This window comes from Camelina sativa, chromosome 10 (genome assembly GCF_000633955.1).
Source record: "Camelina sativa cultivar DH55 chromosome 10, Cs, whole genome shotgun sequence".
Classification (NCBI taxonomy): domain Eukaryota; kingdom Viridiplantae; phylum Streptophyta; class Magnoliopsida; order Brassicales; family Brassicaceae; genus Camelina; species Camelina sativa.
In genome coordinates this window covers 19,845,666-19,863,339 of record NC_025694.1, presented here as the reverse complement: position 1 = coordinate 19,863,339, position 17,674 = coordinate 19,845,666, and the positions used below count along the sequence as shown (strand labels likewise).

General features: G+C 35.3%; 4 protein-coding genes across 4 annotated transcripts; 3 read left to right on the top strand and 1 right to left on the bottom strand.

Annotated features, from left to right (window-relative positions):
* LOC104720531 lies at window positions 2,035-4,025 on the top strand. Its single transcript, XM_010438423.2, has one exon. It carries the CDS (start codon window positions 2,035-2,037, stop codon window positions 4,018-4,020), a length of 1,986 nt encoding a protein of 661 aa, XP_010436725.1. The 3' UTR covers window positions 4,021-4,025.
* LOC104719387 (THO complex subunit 4D-like) lies at window positions 8,766-11,647 on the top strand. Its single transcript, XM_010437308.2, has 7 exons — window positions 8,766-8,924; window positions 9,265-9,546; window positions 10,386-10,529; window positions 10,613-10,681; window positions 10,777-10,973; window positions 11,074-11,154; window positions 11,303-11,647. The coding sequence occupies exons 2-7, from the start codon at window positions 9,313-9,315 to the stop codon at window positions 11,496-11,498; spliced, it is 921 nt and encodes a 306-aa protein (XP_010435610.1). The 5' UTR covers window positions 8,766-8,924; window positions 9,265-9,312; the 3' UTR covers window positions 11,499-11,647.
* LOC104719386 lies at window positions 11,572-14,324 on the bottom strand. Its single transcript, XM_010437307.2, has 5 exons — window positions 13,250-14,324; window positions 12,663-12,721; window positions 12,434-12,562; window positions 12,230-12,365; window positions 11,572-12,137 (listed from the first exon to the last, which is right to left on the bottom strand). Exons 1-5 carry the CDS (start codon window positions 13,949-13,951, stop codon window positions 11,844-11,846), a joined length of 1,320 nt encoding a protein of 439 aa, XP_010435609.1. The 5' UTR covers window positions 13,952-14,324; the 3' UTR covers window positions 11,572-11,843.
* Window positions 16,691-17,291, top strand: LOC109126882. Its single transcript, XM_019230775.1, has 2 exons — window positions 16,691-16,772; window positions 17,047-17,291. Exons 1-2 carry the CDS (start codon window positions 16,691-16,693, stop codon window positions 17,289-17,291), a joined length of 327 nt encoding a protein of 108 aa, XP_019086320.1.

Below are 17,674 nucleotides of genomic sequence, written 5' to 3'. Positions count from 1 at the left end.
CAATCATATAAATTATATTTTATTCTAAAATTATAATATAAATAAAAGAAATTTTAACCCGTGCTCTAGCACGGGTCCTAATCTAGTTTTTGTGTATAATAGTGAAGTAAAGAAATCTTAGAAATAGAAATCATCTTAATCAGATTTGTGTGTGATTTTTTTTTAATACTATAGAGCAATTTTTAGTTTTGTCTTTTAGCTTGTAACTAGGTTAAACCCGCGCTACACCGCTGGATATTTTTTATAACTATTTTTAGATATATTGAATTATTGAAAATATATTTAAAAAATGAATTAACTGCAATAACTATGATTTATTCAATGATAGGAGATAAAATGCATTAATAAAATAAAAATAGAGAAATTTCAAATTTAAGATGACTGATAAATATATATATTTAAATCGGATAGACTTAAATACTTAATTGTATAAATAGCCTAACTAACTGTAATGTATGTTCTGTTTTATTTTCTTTACATTTTGTGGAAGATATATTATTAATATAGTTTAAATTTGTGATGTACTTTTTGTAGTTTATACAAATTTAATTATATAATCGTTATATAGTGTTTTTTTAATGGTTAAATTTTTTGTTATCAAGCATAATTTATTACATTTGTTTAGCATTCTTAAACTGCAATTTCAAAAACAAACCTTCCAAAAACTTAATTCCAGATAAAGCAAAACAAAAGCAACTATGCCATGAATATGAGCTCACATATTCAATCTGATATCAAACTGCAGTTTAGTTCTTAAAATAATTCAGTAATAGATCTAAAACAAACATCATTCAGCTAAATCTTATAGTTCCATACCAATATGGACAATGTTCACAAGCCATAATTTGTTTACATGATAAAGCTACCGACTTTATTCATAATCTTCAATCACCTAACAAGAAATACTCTAAAAGTGTCAAATTTCCCTTCTACCTTCGAATCAAGGCGAATACCGAATTCGCAACGAAATTCAATCAGGAAAACTCAAAAATTCTCTTCTACCCAAAACCACGAACACAAAGATAAATCAGAAAAAAAATTCATAAAAAAGTTTTAGATTCGGAGATGGCAGCACATTTTATTTTCCACATGATCCACAGTCTCGGCTTTTGCTTAACTCGATAGAATTGGAATCGAAAAAAATAGAAAGATCAGCTGCTAGAAGGGGGGGGGGTTTATTGTATAACAACGCATTCTAGTTTTATTGTATTAATTAATACTCTTAAATTATTCATTTATCTTTTGGTAGTGACTCTTAAAATTATTCATATCCATCCACTAAATTCATTTTTCTCTCTTTCATTCATCTTACTTTACGTGAATTTATTTTAATTTCTTACGAGATCGTTTAATGTTAGTTCAGAAAGATTTGTGCTTACATTTCTTATTTGGAACACAACTCTAAATTCCATAGCCAAGCTCATTCTCAAAACTCTGGAAATATAAAGAATATATAGAGAGGAGTGAACATGATCATCATTCTAGCCATTAGAGTATATATGTAGATTAGTAAAATTAGGTTTGTGGGTATGTGGTTACATACATTTCATTGTACATTTTATTCAAGTATGAATGATATGAAATTGAAAGATGTCACTAGCCTTACTGTGACCTGAAGAAAATTGTTTGTCACATGATTAAAGAACTTATTTCCACCTATGAATGTGTTAGATCCGACATGTCATCATAATATTTTGTTTCATCTTGAGATCCTCTTGTTGAGTCTGAATAGTTCCGTTTGAGGTTTACACATTTGTTCTTGATTTTCGAGTTCCCAGCTTCCAAGACCTCATCCTTTACGATAGTTTCCAAGTGGGTCTTCTTAATATATTGGTTTAAATTTTCAATTTCTAGTAACATAACATGGTTGGTCACATGGAGAGGTCGATACAACTTTTTATGTGAGACACAGAGACTAGGAAACATTATTATATATATTGGATTAATCAAGAATCCAAAGAAAGGAAATATTCACATCGTTTAAAGTTGTATATATTGGAAGGTGGAGGAGAAGAAGATGTGGTATCACCAACCATGACCTCAGCCGGTGAATTTTGTGAGGGAGAAATTGATGGGAACATGTTTTTCTTATACAATTTCTTATCTCAAACAGAGAGTTCAACATCTTCTTCTTCTTCTCCTTCTTCGGACGGCTCAGCCATTAATTTAGGGGCCATCGACCTCTCTAGTCAACCTCTTTTTCTCTGTCCTTCTTTACGTTTCAAAGTTGAAGAGCTAAAACGAGAGGATAAATTTTCGAAAAGCTTTATCCCGTTCACTACTTCTCCTCACTTCCCTAGTCCAAGACGCACTAATCAACAAGTCAAGTATTTGCTTGATTCTGACAGCCCCGACGACGACATTTGTAAGCTCCCTATTGTCCCTCTCTTTTGGTGCAATGATAAAGAACCTAACTATGACCAATTCAGTTGCGGAGCATGTCGAAGTTCCAATCTTGGCACAGGCTATTATTTTTGTGTCACATGTCATAGAACGTTCCACAAAGAATGTGTGGAGTCTCCACTTGAGATCAATCACCCTTCTTATCCTTTTCAACCTCTTCAACTTGTCAGTCCTCCATACATTAGCATTGTTGACATTGCGACTTGTAGGACTTGCACATGTTGTGAGAAGTTACTCTATAACCTAAGTTATGATTGTCCTACCTACAAGCTTACTTTGGATCCGGTTTGTGCAATGAAGTCAATACCATTCGTTATAGACCACCCAAAACAACATCTCCATCCTCTCACCTTTTTCCCTAAACAAGCATTTCTCCCGTGCAATGTTTGTGGCCTGATTAAAGAATATATTCCCACCTATGCTTGTCTTCGATGTGTTTTTGTAGTCCATCAAGATTGCATCTATTTTCCACATGTCATTAAAATATCTCGTCACCACCACCGTATCTCTTTTATCTCTTCTCTTCCATGCGGAAAATGGTTTTGTGGAGTCTGTCGTCGAGAGGTTGATAAGAATTATGGTGCGTTTACTTGTAACAAGTGCAGTGATTATTTTGTCCATACAAGATGTGCATTGCGGAGAGACGTGTGGGATGGAGAGGATCTCAATGGAATACCTGAAGAAGATGAGTTCATTGTCGAGCCATTTGAGACTATAGCTAATGGAATAATATTCCATTTCTCTCATAGCCATCATCTGAAAATCAAGATTTGTGAAGTTTATGAAGAAGACAAGTGTTGTCAAGCTTGCGTCCTTCCAATCTACGAGGGTAATTATTATTCGTGTATAGATCAATGTGACTTTTTCCTCCATGAAACATGTGCGAATGCTCCTCGCAAGATACATCATCCATTGCATCCTCGACCACTAACGCTAAAGGTAGTCGGTAATGGAAATTATGAGGGTTATGGTCGCTTCAGATGTGATATTTGTGGACGTGAAAGTTGTGGTTTCGTCTATAAGAGTCTTGTAGGAGTAGGAGAGTGGAGTTACAGTCTAGACCTACGGTGTGCCTCGGTTTCTGAACCATTTGAATATCAAGGCCACGAACATCCTTTATTCCTAGCTTTATCGCGAGAAGAAGAATTATCAACCATATGTCAAATCTGCCAAGAAGTCACTTTTGAAAGAAAAGAGGATCGAAAACTAAATTGCATCGAATGCGATTATATTATATGTTTTAGGTGTGCTACCTTACCATTCAAGGCAAGGTATAAGCATGACAAACATTTCCTCACGTTTTGGAAGGTGAAAGAGGAAAGTGATCATTCCGGCTGGTGCGAGGTATGCGAAAAAATAATCATATATTCAAGAAAAGGTGGGTTTTATGCGTGCGATGACTGTTGCACCACTATCCATGTTGATTGTTTGCTTGGGGAGGATATGTATATGAAACATGGTGAAAGCATAAGGATTAGTGGGCACCAGTTTCAAATTATTCGCAACAGTATGACTCGGCCATTTTGTCATGAACGTTACGGTGAAGAACACCGTTGTCCACAAAAAGTAGTTTTTAAATTAGAAAACAAGACATTTTGTTCTTTACGTTGTTCATAATTTATCCACCTAAAGATTACTCTGCCATCTCTCGTATGTGCTTCGACATCGTCTTTTTCGGTTATTTGCACTCTAGTCTTCTTTTTCCATTGAAACACATTGTAATCTTCGATATATATCTCACCAGGAATTTCTTGTAATCTCAATGTTTTTTTTTTGGTCTCCGTCTTCTTTGTTTCAATAACTGATTCTATATGAGACTCTTTGTTTATTATTCTTTTCTTTAAAATTTTGTTTGATGCTGCTTGTAGTTATGTTTCTAAGCATACGTAACTAAATAGCAGGTGAGAAAGAGATGGTATAATTAAGCTCAATAAAAAGTTCTTGGACGTTCTCCATGAGTATGGGTGAATCTGATTATAATTTCAAAGACATCTGTAATATCAAAGACGATATGGATATTAAGAGACCGACCATCATCACTAAAATAGATTGATGAAGTTCTTACTCATTTTGGCTAATAGTAACTGAGGAAATAGCATTGTGACCATTCAAACAAGTTGTTAATTAACGGGTTTTTTTTATGGACTAGATTTTTGTCAATGGATTTTTGCACCCAACAACTTTCTCCATGCTTTTCAGTTTCTTGTTAAGAATTTGGTATACATATATATAAATTAAAAAATACATATTGTATACCTCAACTTAATTATAGCACTATAGTTTCTTACATTAAGAGATATGATCATAAATTGAATATATTGCAACTTCTTCTTACAAAATTCAGTTTTTCTTTCTAGTCCTTTAAAACTTTTTATTGTATTTTAGTACTTGTTAAAGGAGCTAGCGTATCCTATCAGATTAATTTTTTATATAGATATCTGGAGAACATTGAGCATACAAATTACCATTTGCTAGCACATTGAAAAATGGTGAAGTAACACATGGCATGATCCAATAATAACCCCATTGATATGAGACAAATCCTTTCTGATACTTTGCCTCCAAAATTTCCATTTGATCCGATCATATGCCTGACTAATGAATGCGTTATATGTGTTGAGTTCGTGAAAGGGATTTTGAGCTCAATGATTCTTGACGACAGCTTATAAAATAAAATTATTCGGGTTACTTCGCTATGTTTAGATCATGCATTCAAACGATAGGAAAATGTAACAAACACAACAAGTGAGTTGGGGAAGGGTCTGGGAATAATATTTTTTTTAAACGTATGAGCACATATTTTCTCTAATGACACACTCTTGAATTGTCTGTATAGACTGCAGGTCTTAGAAAAACCAAAATAACAAAAATGTATTAAATTGATCATACATTTCCCGTGTAGATATTGAGATTTTCAGTTTTGACCACATTTTAGGGAGTGTATTCAAAATAGGATTTTGGATGATTTTGGAGGATTTATGATATTCAAGATTTTAGGAGATTTACAATGAGTTTTTAAGATAGTTTGGTAGATTTATTATTATTTTCTATTTTTGAAAAAAAAATAGTTTGTGATTTGATAAGATTTGATGAGACTTATAACTGGAGTTTTAAGAGATTCTCAAGTCCAGAAACGAGTGATGTTCATATAACATAACACAAAGATTAAAACAATAAAATACGTATAGAACAATATAGCACAACTCAAAGATTTGAAGAACAAAGAAACTTACCCTGAATGAATCATAATACACTTCCGTAAACAGCCCGATCCATTGTGAAGGTCTGTAGCAAGAGCAGCCCAGACAAACGAAACATATTCACATGAAAATAACAAATGATCACACGTCTCCAAACGACCATTACAAAAACCGCATTACACATCGTGAATGAATCATAAAGGAGAACTTAGCTTTTAATATTATCTTAGCTTTTATGATTCATTCACGGTAATATACACATCGTTTCCAACACAATAATACTTGTCTGGGCAATATACACATCGTCTCCTAATATTATTGTGTTGAATAATATTATCTTTGCTTTTAGGTTCGCAAAGACTTCCGTAAACGAGAGAGGATAATAGAACAGAGGTTGAGATAATAGAGATAGAGCCCAAATTTTTTTTATATTGCAAAATCGTAATTTGTTTTTTTTTAACCAATCCTTCAAAAACACACTTTGGAAGGTGGGATTTTTTAAATAGGATTGCCCTTACAAAAATGTACCCAAAGTCTCTTACAATCCCTATTATGTTTTTCTATAAAAAAATAGAATTTGGTTTTGAATAACAGTAGATTTGTTATGATTTTTGCAAATTGTTGATTGAATAACAGTGGATTATGAGTGATTTTGAATGATTTTTAACAAATTCCATATTCAATAACAGTGGATTTGAGATGTGATTTTAAAATCACTAATTGAATAACAGGAGATTTTTTAAAAAATCACAAATCCACCAAAATGATGTTTTGAATACACCCCTTACTATCGTTGTTTTGTGTTCAAGTCTGTATGTTTTACTTTAAAGTTCACACTATTAAATTTTCCTTGATGTAGTATATTTCAGTCAATTAAATTATCAATCCACAATCTGCATTAATCAACTCACTAAGAATAAACAAAGTTGCTTAATCTATTCTTAACAGGAATTGGTTTGTTGTAACAATCTTAACTAGCAAACAAATTAAAGAAAAGAAACAGAACACAACTAACAACAAACTTTAATTCAAGATTAAACAAGTGAACCTTGGGCAAGGTAATTGACTTGGGAGATAGCTAACCAATCCTAGATGTCCAGGCAACAATCAAGAACAATCCTATGGCTAAGAACACTAATGCAAATCAATCCATTTCCATGGTAGAGATTCCTATGCTAATCAAGTGATAATCAACTTTTTTCAAAGGCAATCAAAAAGCTAGCATGCATTAAGAACAAGTCTCAATACCACTAAGCACCATAATCATCAATTTCCATTGGCTAGAAATGCAAAGCTCTTGAATAGTTTGGTTCAGGAATTTCATCAAACACCTTCTGGGCAATGGAAATCCTAATGTCTAGATTCAAGCTTGATCAAGGCTTTCCAGCATTATTAACACTAAACAATATAGGAAACAGATAAATAAGGCTCTAGACATCAAAGATAAATCATCTATCTCCCTAATCTACCTAGCCCAAAGTTCTAATGATCTACTCACTCATCATCATGATCACACAAAGGAAAGAGTTTGATCTTTGTGAAATCATAATAAGAGATTATAGATTAAGAGATTTGAAAGAGAAATTGCTATTAAAAAAACTTAGAAGTACTCAATCATTCAACAAACCAAGAGTAAACAAGCTTAAGAACCCTAAGTGGCTGCTAAACAAAAGATAAGATAAGAGATAAGAGATAAATCTCCCCTTAATAGGGTTAGAGTATTTATAGCAAAATAAAAGGGAGCCGGGTCGACCCAGTTCAAACCGGGTCAAACCCGGATCAAAACTAAAACAAGTGTGGTGATGGTCTCACACGGCCATGCTTTGGCCGCTGGTCCTAACCGCTGGTCTCACAAGGTCATGCTTTGGCCGCTGCTCTTGGCCGCTGCTCCAAACAATCTTCCTCTTACTAAACTCCATCGGCCAGCTCTTGACCGATTGGGATGGCCGCTGGTCTTCACTCGGCCACCGTTTGGGCGCTGTTCTTGGCTGCGTGTGGCTCCTGTCTTCACTCTGGCTGTATATACGTTCACTCAAACAGGTATAACTCTTTACACGCACATCTGATTGGCCTGAAATAACCTCCATTGCAAAGCTTACTCAATTTCCAATTAACTTCAATGTAGAGCTCTGGAGCTAAATCCCAAGGAAAGGTCTTCATACGAGTCGATCTTTGAGAGACTGCAAACTGGTTCCGAATCATCAATCATCTTGTGTGAATCCAAATGTGTGTCTTCCATTATATTGCTAATTATTGACTTATGTGGCTCCAAAGCACACTTTCCTTGTACATCTCTACTCCATCATCTGAGATAACAAACTTGATGCAAAATGCAACCTAAACAACCTAAATGCTTATGAATATGTACAAAATAACGAAGAATTAAGCTGTAAAATTACATAAAAACGTAAGATATCAACTGAGCTCTTCTAGAAATTCTCGAAGACTCAAGACAAGCTTAGGCCTAGGAGGGGGTTTGGAAATAGTTTTCAACCAGCAATAGACACGCCTCGGTTAGAACCTCACTAGCTGCGTCATTGCCCCAAGCGCAAAGATGGTTTGTACTCCACGAAAGCCTCTTTCTTTTATAGTCACCCAGTACCCATCAACTTTATCTGTGCTTCCAAAGTGGGATTCTGTTCCTGAACAAAATAAATAAATAAATCTCAACTTCAAATCCAATTACGCCAACAAGTATATCCAAATATAATAATAAAAGTCATGATCTAAAAACATTAAAAGATTAAGACTAAGTATGGTAGGGGCTGCGCGAACGCAAACCCCCTATACCACAAATAATGACGCAGGCCCTTCCTCTTGGCGAAGACCTTAAGCTACCCCACGATATGTGCAATGTGGACACTAGCCTAGGCCACTCGTCATCTTGATCGCGAGTTGACACCGTCCAGGTAAGTGATTTGCTCGATACATCTGCTTCTTTATTTATAGCCATGCTTCCCCAGTCATTGTATTGGGTCTGAGCGATGTGGGATGTTTAGATTTTAACACATCCTTCCGTTTGAATTTCCTGGTTTCTAACAACGTGCTGTTATCTCAAAACTGCGTAAGTTTTTGTGTTGTCCACATGGGCCGGACGCTCTAGGCCCAAGTAATGTCTGGTTGTTGTTGGTTTGTTACTACTATATTCGTTGTTCCCCCTTCGGTTGGAAACTCTCAAAATCTCTCAATCAGCTTCTCTCTGCTAAATTCTGAAGAATCTCAAACGCAGACAACTCAATACAAAGCTCCTCAAAACCCTAAAACCCCAATCTCTCCATCTTCTTCTTCCATCTCTCTCTCGTTGACTCTGCTCTTCTTCTGGTAATTTTTGTTCTTCATCTAATCTTTCTGCGAATTCATTCGCCCGTAGAGATTACATGTCCCGTGGACCATCTTATTCGATTGATTTCGTTCTGTTTACATCTGCTTCGATGAGATTCCCAGGTTTTCGTTTCGAAAACTAAGTATAGGTTGTATAGAGATGCAATAGATCTAGGGTTTGTATGTGATAGAGCTGATTTCAGGTTCTTGTTTGCTGATGTAAATCTCAATCATATGATTAGTTTATGGATTTGTAGTTGTGATTAAAATTTGTGGTTTGTACTTTGACTACTGTGATTGTGCTGGTGGGTTTCTAAATTAATCTTTTGTTTTTTCTCAGATTCAGTCTTATATCTGTGGTTTTTTTAAGAAAAATTTGGCGGTGAAGATGTCGGGAGCATTGAATATGACTCTTGATGAGATTGTTAAGAGGGGTAAGACTGCAAGGTCTGGGGGAAGAGGGAATTCACGTGGTCGTGGTCGTGGTCGTGGTCGTGGTCGTGGTCGTGGCCGTGGTGGTGGGTCAAATGGTTTTCTTGGCGGTGGAAGAGGAGGAGCTGGACCTGCTAGAAGAGGTCCTCTTGCTGTGAATGCTCACCCATCATCTTTCTCCATTAACAAGGCAAGCTCGAAAATCTGGGAACTTCTATGTGTATGATTTTGAAAGTCTTGAGTTTCTGTGGTATCAAAGCATTTTACTTCATCATGCTTATAGCTAAACGATGGGAGAAGCAGGTTTTCTCGTAGATGCTAGAAGCCTTCTGATGATAGTTTGACATTCTTTAACACTCAGAACCTCGTCTAGGAGATGATTTCATTTAGAAAAGTCTCTTACCTCTGCAATTTCGGTGTACTTTTGGGTTTTTTTGTGGTTAAATTTCAAGGACTTTGGCGGACATGCATGGACATGTGCACGAGTTCTTGTTTTTTTGACCACTGTGCTTTTTAGATGAAGAGCTTGAGTGAGTTAAAAAGGTCAAAGTTTCTTCATCCAGAACAATGGCATTGCTACTTGAAAATTTTGACTTGTGGTGTTGTAGCGTTTGGGGGGAACGTTCAGTAACTGTTGTGGCAGTAAATACGCTATGTCGTAGCTTACCTCTACACAGTTTATTTGCATCATGCGTGAAGTTATTGATGAGCCTCTTGCTACATCTGGAATTTCTTCTGCGTGCTATGAACGTCCTGGTTTTTCCTTTATCATCATAGTGGTATAAAGAGTTGTTTTGGAACCGGAGCAGTGAACAATATGCAGCTGGTCAAAATTCATTCTTCCTCCTTTTCATTTTGGTTTTCTCATTGGGTGGTTCTTGACTGCTTTGTGGAGGAGCACTTTCCTTTGACTGGTTTTTGCTCTTTCAGACAAATGGATGGTCTCTTCTTTGGAATTATTTTTCATTGACGTTGTTTCTGAAGTTTGACAGACATGTTGTACTGAAATGATTATGTTCTTTTGAATAGCCTGTCCGTAGGGTGAGGAGCTTGCCATGGCAAAACAGTTTGTTTGAAGATGGCCTAAGAGCTGCTGGGGTATCAGGAGTTGAAGCTGGAACCAGGCTCCATGTTACAAATCTGGACCAGGGTGTAACAAATGAAGATATAAGGGTAAATATAATCTGGCTTTGTATATTTTGTGCTGTTGGTATCTTGAGAGGGGAGACACTTAACTTCGTCTCTATGGGATCTAGGAACTCTTCTCTGAGATTGGGGAGGTAGAGCGTTATGCCATTCATTACGACAAGAATGGGCGTCCAAGTGTAAGTCTCATGAATCTTTAGCAGTCCCTTTCTCTTCATGATTGTAAAAAAGATCGTCTTATAGTCTCCTTTTCTTTGTTTCCATGCTATTATAGGGCACAGCTGAAGTGGTATATCCAAGAAGAAGTGATGCAATTCAAGCTCTGAAGAAGTACAACAATGTATTATTGGATGGAAGACCAATGAGACTTGAGATTTTGGGTGGCAACAAGTCTGATGCTCCTTTATCAGGTCGTGTGAATGTGAATGTCACTGGACTCAACGGAAGGCTGAAGAGGACTGTTGTTATCCAGTATGAATTTCTGTCTTTTGTCCTTTAATGTCCGTGCTTGCATGAATAACTGTTGAGAGTCTAAAGCCAAGAATTACACAACCTTTTCTGGTATTTGCAGACAAGGAGGAGGGAGAGGAAGAATTAGAGGAGGGAGAGGAGGAAGAGGTCCAGCTCCTACTGTCAGTCGCCGCCTTCCAATGTAAGTATATCTTTAATACGCATAGTGTAGAACCAAACTGAGATTCATCGAATTGAAACAGATTTGAGTTTCATATTAGTCCTAACAGTTACAGAAATATTCCTAATTTGGTGTAACGAAAAATATAATTTATTTCTCTTGGTGGCAGTCATAATAACCAGCAAGGAGGAGGGATGAGAGGAGGAAGAGGCGGGTTCAGTAGTAGAGGAGGGCGTGGTGGTGGTGGTGGTGGTCGTGGTCGCGGTGGTGGCAAAGGAAACGGAAAGAAGCCAGTAGAGAAGTCAGCTACTGATCTTGACAAAGATCTTGAGAGCTATCACGCAGATGCCATGAACATCTCTTAAAACCGCAGAAAGGAAATCAGTGTGTCTTACTAACTAGTTTCAGATGATACCTTGCTTCTCTTTTTTCATGTCCTTTGTGGTTTGTTGGAGTTTGATTGTGTAAAGTAAATGAAAATTGTTTAGAATCTAGTCTTCTTAAGTTTTACCTATTGAAACTCTTCAAAGTTACTTCCAGCAATTATGAGTAGTTTGGAAAATGACACCAGATTTTGAGCAGTTGGGACAAAATTTTATTGTCTCGGACAAATGTAACCGGATTATATAGACACTCTCACACATCTATAAAACCTAGAATCGAATATACAAAACCAAACTTGATCCAATCACTATCAACCCGGCATAAGACTACCTCTCAGGAGCAACATTGTCGTTGAATACGAATTCTCCAGAATTGCTTCGATGGAAAAGCTTCTCCACAACTTCATCCCAATTCTTCTTCTTCGTTTTTGACTCCGCGGATGCTTCTCCATTACTACATTCTTCTTCTTCTTCCGCGGTGGACACTGCGTGAGGGATATTTAGACTCACCGCTCTCTCCAATGCATCTTTGTGCTCTTTCTCTAAAGTGTTAAGCCTCTCCATTCTCTTCTCTTTTGGTGGCACTGTTACCACTGTCTCTGAACTCTTCTCTCTCAATATCTGTAACCACACATCACAAATCCCTTATTTGGTTGTGATAGTCTTGTCTTTATTTACTCAACTAGAACCAAAGAGTAAAAATAAAAATTCACCTGCAATGCCTTTTCTGCTTCTCTTTCAATCCATAGAATAGCATGATCAGACGTTGCATTCGACGATAATACAATATGTTCAAATCTACCATCCACTGGAATCGCTGTTCTCACTTCAGGAGGAAACCTTCCACATCTAAAAATACAAACAATAAATCAGAAAAGAATCACAGAAGAAAATAGCACACTAACTTCACTATTTACCTGCAAAATTTTCGCTCAACGATATGATAAATTCGACCGGGAGCATAAAGTCTTCTAGGATCTCTTAGTTTCCGACCTTCCGGTATAAAAGTGTCCCTCAAACAAACTAGAAACAACAAGCAAGGCAAGCTGTCCACCAAACAACAAATACAAAATGTTGAATTCAACCTATGATAAGTTCATACCTACCAACAGCCAAAACATAAGGATTAATAAGTCCGACACTTACCAGAATAGTGACTTGAATATATCCTCTAATGGTGTCGCTGTTCTTGGTAAAAAATCATCCTACAACTTAACTTAAGTCAGTCAATATGTTATTCTTACTCTTAAGAAACTTAAAAGCTGTAGATACCTTTCTTAACAACCAAACAAGCTACCTAAAATAAGTACAAAATTTTATCAGAATATTCTGACCAAACTCAAGAAGCAACAAGGAAAATTCAATTGGTCGATTCCATGTATATAGCACAAAAGCATATTCTTTACTTACGGATGATGATTATGAGTTATGACAATGCTTTGTCAACAATGAACCAACCACCACGATCCAACAACACAGTTACAAAATTATTCATATCAAAATTCTAAACTATAAAAAATTCAACTCTTTTTTATAATATCAAAAGAAAACAGTTGTCAAAATCAAATCTCTAACCCATAAAACAACTAAACCATAAATAAATTCAACTAAACCATTTGTCAAAATCAGCTAAATTTACGCATATTTTGCCTCTAGATTACGCTAGTCTAATATTTCTTGAATCATTGTCACAATATCAAATAACAAAAATTATAATAAAATTAAAAACTAACCTGTAAAATAACGGAGAAGATGACGTCAGCATACTTAACGGCGAGATTAAGAGACATACACCTCGCCGGAGCCAAAGCAAAACACCGAATCTTACTCCTCGGAATACAACCGATCATCGCCGGAGTATTCACAACCAAAACCGCCATCAACGCCGCAACACCAGACCCCAAAGAGTGACCAGCGAAAACCAAATCGTACTCTTTACCATTTTCTTCCCAAACTCTCCTAAGCGTCTCAGACTCTTGATTCAGAACCCAAGCCGCAGATTTCAAAAGCCCACGATGCACGAACCCACCACCGAGCATCTTCTGACCCAACTTGTTATCTAATAGAATCTTGTAATCGCTCTCTTTAGCTAAGTTCAAGCCACGGATGGCTAGTACGATCTCACGGTGATTGTGGTCGACGTAGATGATGTAAGGTGGAGATCTGCCTTGGGTTTTTTCGTGGGTCACACGTTTGATGACCCAGTCAGGGTTTAGATCGAAGGATCCAAGTGAAGGTGAGATTTTTGGGTTTCTGAGATCGGGTTCGTAGACGGCGAGGATCACGCGGCTGATCCTTGGGATTGGTTCGAACTCTTCGGGTGTTGCTGATGTCCATGTGGCACTGTCGTCGGAGCCTACGTGTGTGCATCGTTTCCATATCCACCGACTGAATCCTACGCAGAATACGCATTCTAGTCCACAAGCTACTGACATTTTTTTTTTTTGATCTCTAATTCCAAAGGTGAGATTTTTATGAAATTGGGTTTTTGAAGAGATGAGATTTGGGGTTTTTGGTAGGAGGAAAAATTGAAACTTTTGAATCTGAAGAGTTAAGATTAAGATTTGGGGAAATACATGGAAAAAGAAGATATTGCAAATTAGAGCGAAAAAGGGTTAAAGAAGAAGAAGAAACCAGCTAAGAGTAAAAAAGACAGATAAGAAGAGAGATGATGATCTCTAATGGGTGTTTCGAGACAGAGACACTGAGACAGAGACAAAGCAGCCCAAAAAGCAAGAATTGAAGAACATGTCTTTCATTCAATAACCCCAAATTTTTAATTGTACAAGTCTTTTGAATTATGGAAAATTATTTGATTCTCTCTTTATACAAGAGACTGAGAGAAGCTAATGTTGACTAGTATTTTTTTAATTTTCAGGTTATTAGTATTATTTTGTTTGCCGACCAGGTTATTATTATTATTATTTTTTACTTCTTTCTTTTATCTGAATGCACTTCTGAATTTTCAGTGTGCTTGTTTATCTCTTTTCCGTCATTTACATTAACGACGAAAATAACTGATGTTAATTTTTTTTTGTTTTTGTGTCTCTTATGAGAGGACTAAAACAATACTAGTAAATATTTGGTTTTTAAAATATTTGGTCCCAGTTGTACTAAAAATGGATGCACCTACAATGCATGTCACTGGATGTTTGATTCTAACTCCGGTTCCAATGGAAATGTACCAATCAAAGAAAATCTCATATATATATATATAATAGAGAGACTTTTGTTCAAAATAAAAATATATATATATACAGAATAGAGAGACTAAGCTATATTTGGAAGAGATGCGAAGACCTTGTTTAAAAAACTTCCATGAGTAGTTTTACCAATTTTAAGAAATGCTCATAGTTACCTACTATATGGGTGATCCATTTTTGGATAAAATTTTTTTTTTATGGAAATGCCCAAAAATTTTACCCACACTACAATGAAGACGATCGCCTTAAAACAATTCTAATATCCCCGAGTTTGAAAGGTTTTTTATAGCTAACTTCTTATGATTGTTGATAATGTGTGGAGTTGCTAAAAAGGTTTAATTTGCTTTGTCTTTGACGCCACAACTGCTCATTCGACTTTCACGTTAGCATGATCAACTCTTTAAGTTCTTTAAGGTAGTTGATAGAAAAAATGTGTTGGCTTCTCCTCCTCAAAAACTTGGTCTGTCCTGCGACCAAAGCAATTGAAGTTGATTGGTCAAAGTCTATATGGTTTAAGGGAGCGACTCCAAGGAATGCATTTAACATGTGGATTGCCAACCTTGATCGTCTCCCCAGAAAAACAAGGATGGCGGGGTGGGGGATGAACATTGATACTCAATGCAATCTATGTTTATCATCTCAGGAAACCAGGGATCATCTGCTGCTTACCTGCGATTATGCATTGTTCATCTGGAATGGAGTTAGCGCTCGGCTCCATTTGCCTCCGATCACCTTCCACGCCCACATACAAAGGAAATTTTATGTTACTTATCCTAATTTTTTGTTAATATAATATTTTATTCAATTGAATTCTACACCCTTTTTAGTAAACTAACATGTAATTTTACTGGGTCAAAGCATTTTCTGAATTACCAAAATATAAAACATTAAAAACCTATTTTATTATGGTACATAATTTATTAACATATTGAAATATAAGGTCTATTTTATCATATATATATATCTCACATCACATAAGTTCTTAAACATCTGAAACGAAAAGAGATGGTAGCATCCTTCTAAAGAAATCATTTATTATTTTCTATTGTGGTTTTACTTTTTTTTTTGTCTCATATATACAAAAAATTGTATGATGATTTCAAAAGCTGAGATGAAGTTCATCTCCACCAAGGAAAATAATATTTTTTCACTCTGTTTTGAGGTTGATGTGGCAAAGAAAACAAAGAAAAGTAAAACCACAATAGAAAATAATAAACAATTTCTTTTGACGGATGCTACCATCTTTTTCGTTTCAGATGTTTAAGAAATTATGTGATGTGAGATCTATATAGGAAAAAATAGATTTTATATTTCAGTATGTTAATAGATTATGTACAATAAAATAGATTATATTTCAGTATGTTAATAGATTATGTTAATAAAATAGTTTTACAATGTTTTATATTTTGGTAATTCAGAAAATGCTTTTGACCCAATAAATTTATATGTTAGTTGTCTTAAAAGGTTATAGAATTCAATTGAATAATAATATTATATTAACAAAAATTTAGGATAAATAACATAAAAATTGATGGAACTACTCATGGAAGTTTTTTAAACAAGGTCTTCGCATCTCTTCCAAATATTTTGATAACTTAGTCTCTCTATTCTCTATATATGAGATTTTCTTTGATTGGTATATTTCCATTTGAACCGGAGTTAGAATCAAACATAAAGTGACATGCATTGTAGCCACATCAACCTCAAAACAAAGTGAAGAAATTTTTTATGTTATTTATCCTAAATTTTTGTTAATATAATATTATTATTCAATTGAATTCTACAACCTTTTAAGACAACTAACATATAATTTTATTCGGTCAAAAGCATTTTCTGAATTACCAAAATATAAAATATTGTAAAATTATTTTATTATGGTACATATTCTATTAACATACTAAAATATAAAATCTGTTTTTTCCTATATAGATCTCACGTCACATAATTTCTTAAACATCTGAAACGAAAAAGATGGTAGCATCCGTCAAAAGAAATTATTTACTGTTTTCTATTGTGGTTTTACTTTTCTTTGTCTTATCATATACAAAAAAATGTATGATGAATACAAAAGCTGAAATGGAGTTCATCTGCACACAAAAAAAAAGCTTTCTTCCCTTTGTTTTGAGGTTCTAAAATCAACCTCAGAAATTCCGACATTTGATCTTTTTGATATTACCAAAACTTTTATCAGTTACCAATTTCGATATATATCAAATACGCGAAAAAAATTAATGTTGTTTGCGGATAATGCGATTGATTTTCGTTCTCATAATATATATTATGACAATGCTCTTTCTGATAATCTGATTTCTTTGAAAGATTATCAGCCAAAGACTATGGCTGCATACAAAATTATGACAATGCTCTTTCTGATAATCTGATTTCTTTGAAAGATTTAGCAGCCAAAGACTATGGCGGCTTAAACAATAGTGTCGGTGGTACAATAACAGGGATGAATGAGTGTAATGATGATTTGTCAACAATCAAACCAATACCAGAGTTCTTGATCATGAGGAATAATGTTGTTGGAAATATATCAAGTATTATTTTGGTGATTCTCGAATTTTTCTAAAGAAAAGATTAAGTAAAATGTAACCCATAATCGTGATAAATTAAAGTCAATATTGTTTGGTCTAGTGTTATTTTGACTCGTTAAAATATAAACATAAGTAGCATCGATGGTCGGATGGTGGAGACATGTAGAATTCCTCTTTAAGTTTTTCTTGTGAGTACGTATTCTTGACATCCATCTGCCCAACTCCCAAGAAAATTAGTGGCTAAAGAACAAATAACCCTCATCATGTGGAGTTTGGCCACTAGAGAAAGTGTGTCAGTGTAGTCATCCCCCATAGTTTTGAGTAAACTTTCGTGCCACTAAATGAGCCTTGTAGCATTCTATTTCTCCATTGCTCAAATATTTGATGGTGAACACCCGTTTTGAGCTTACCGCTCTTT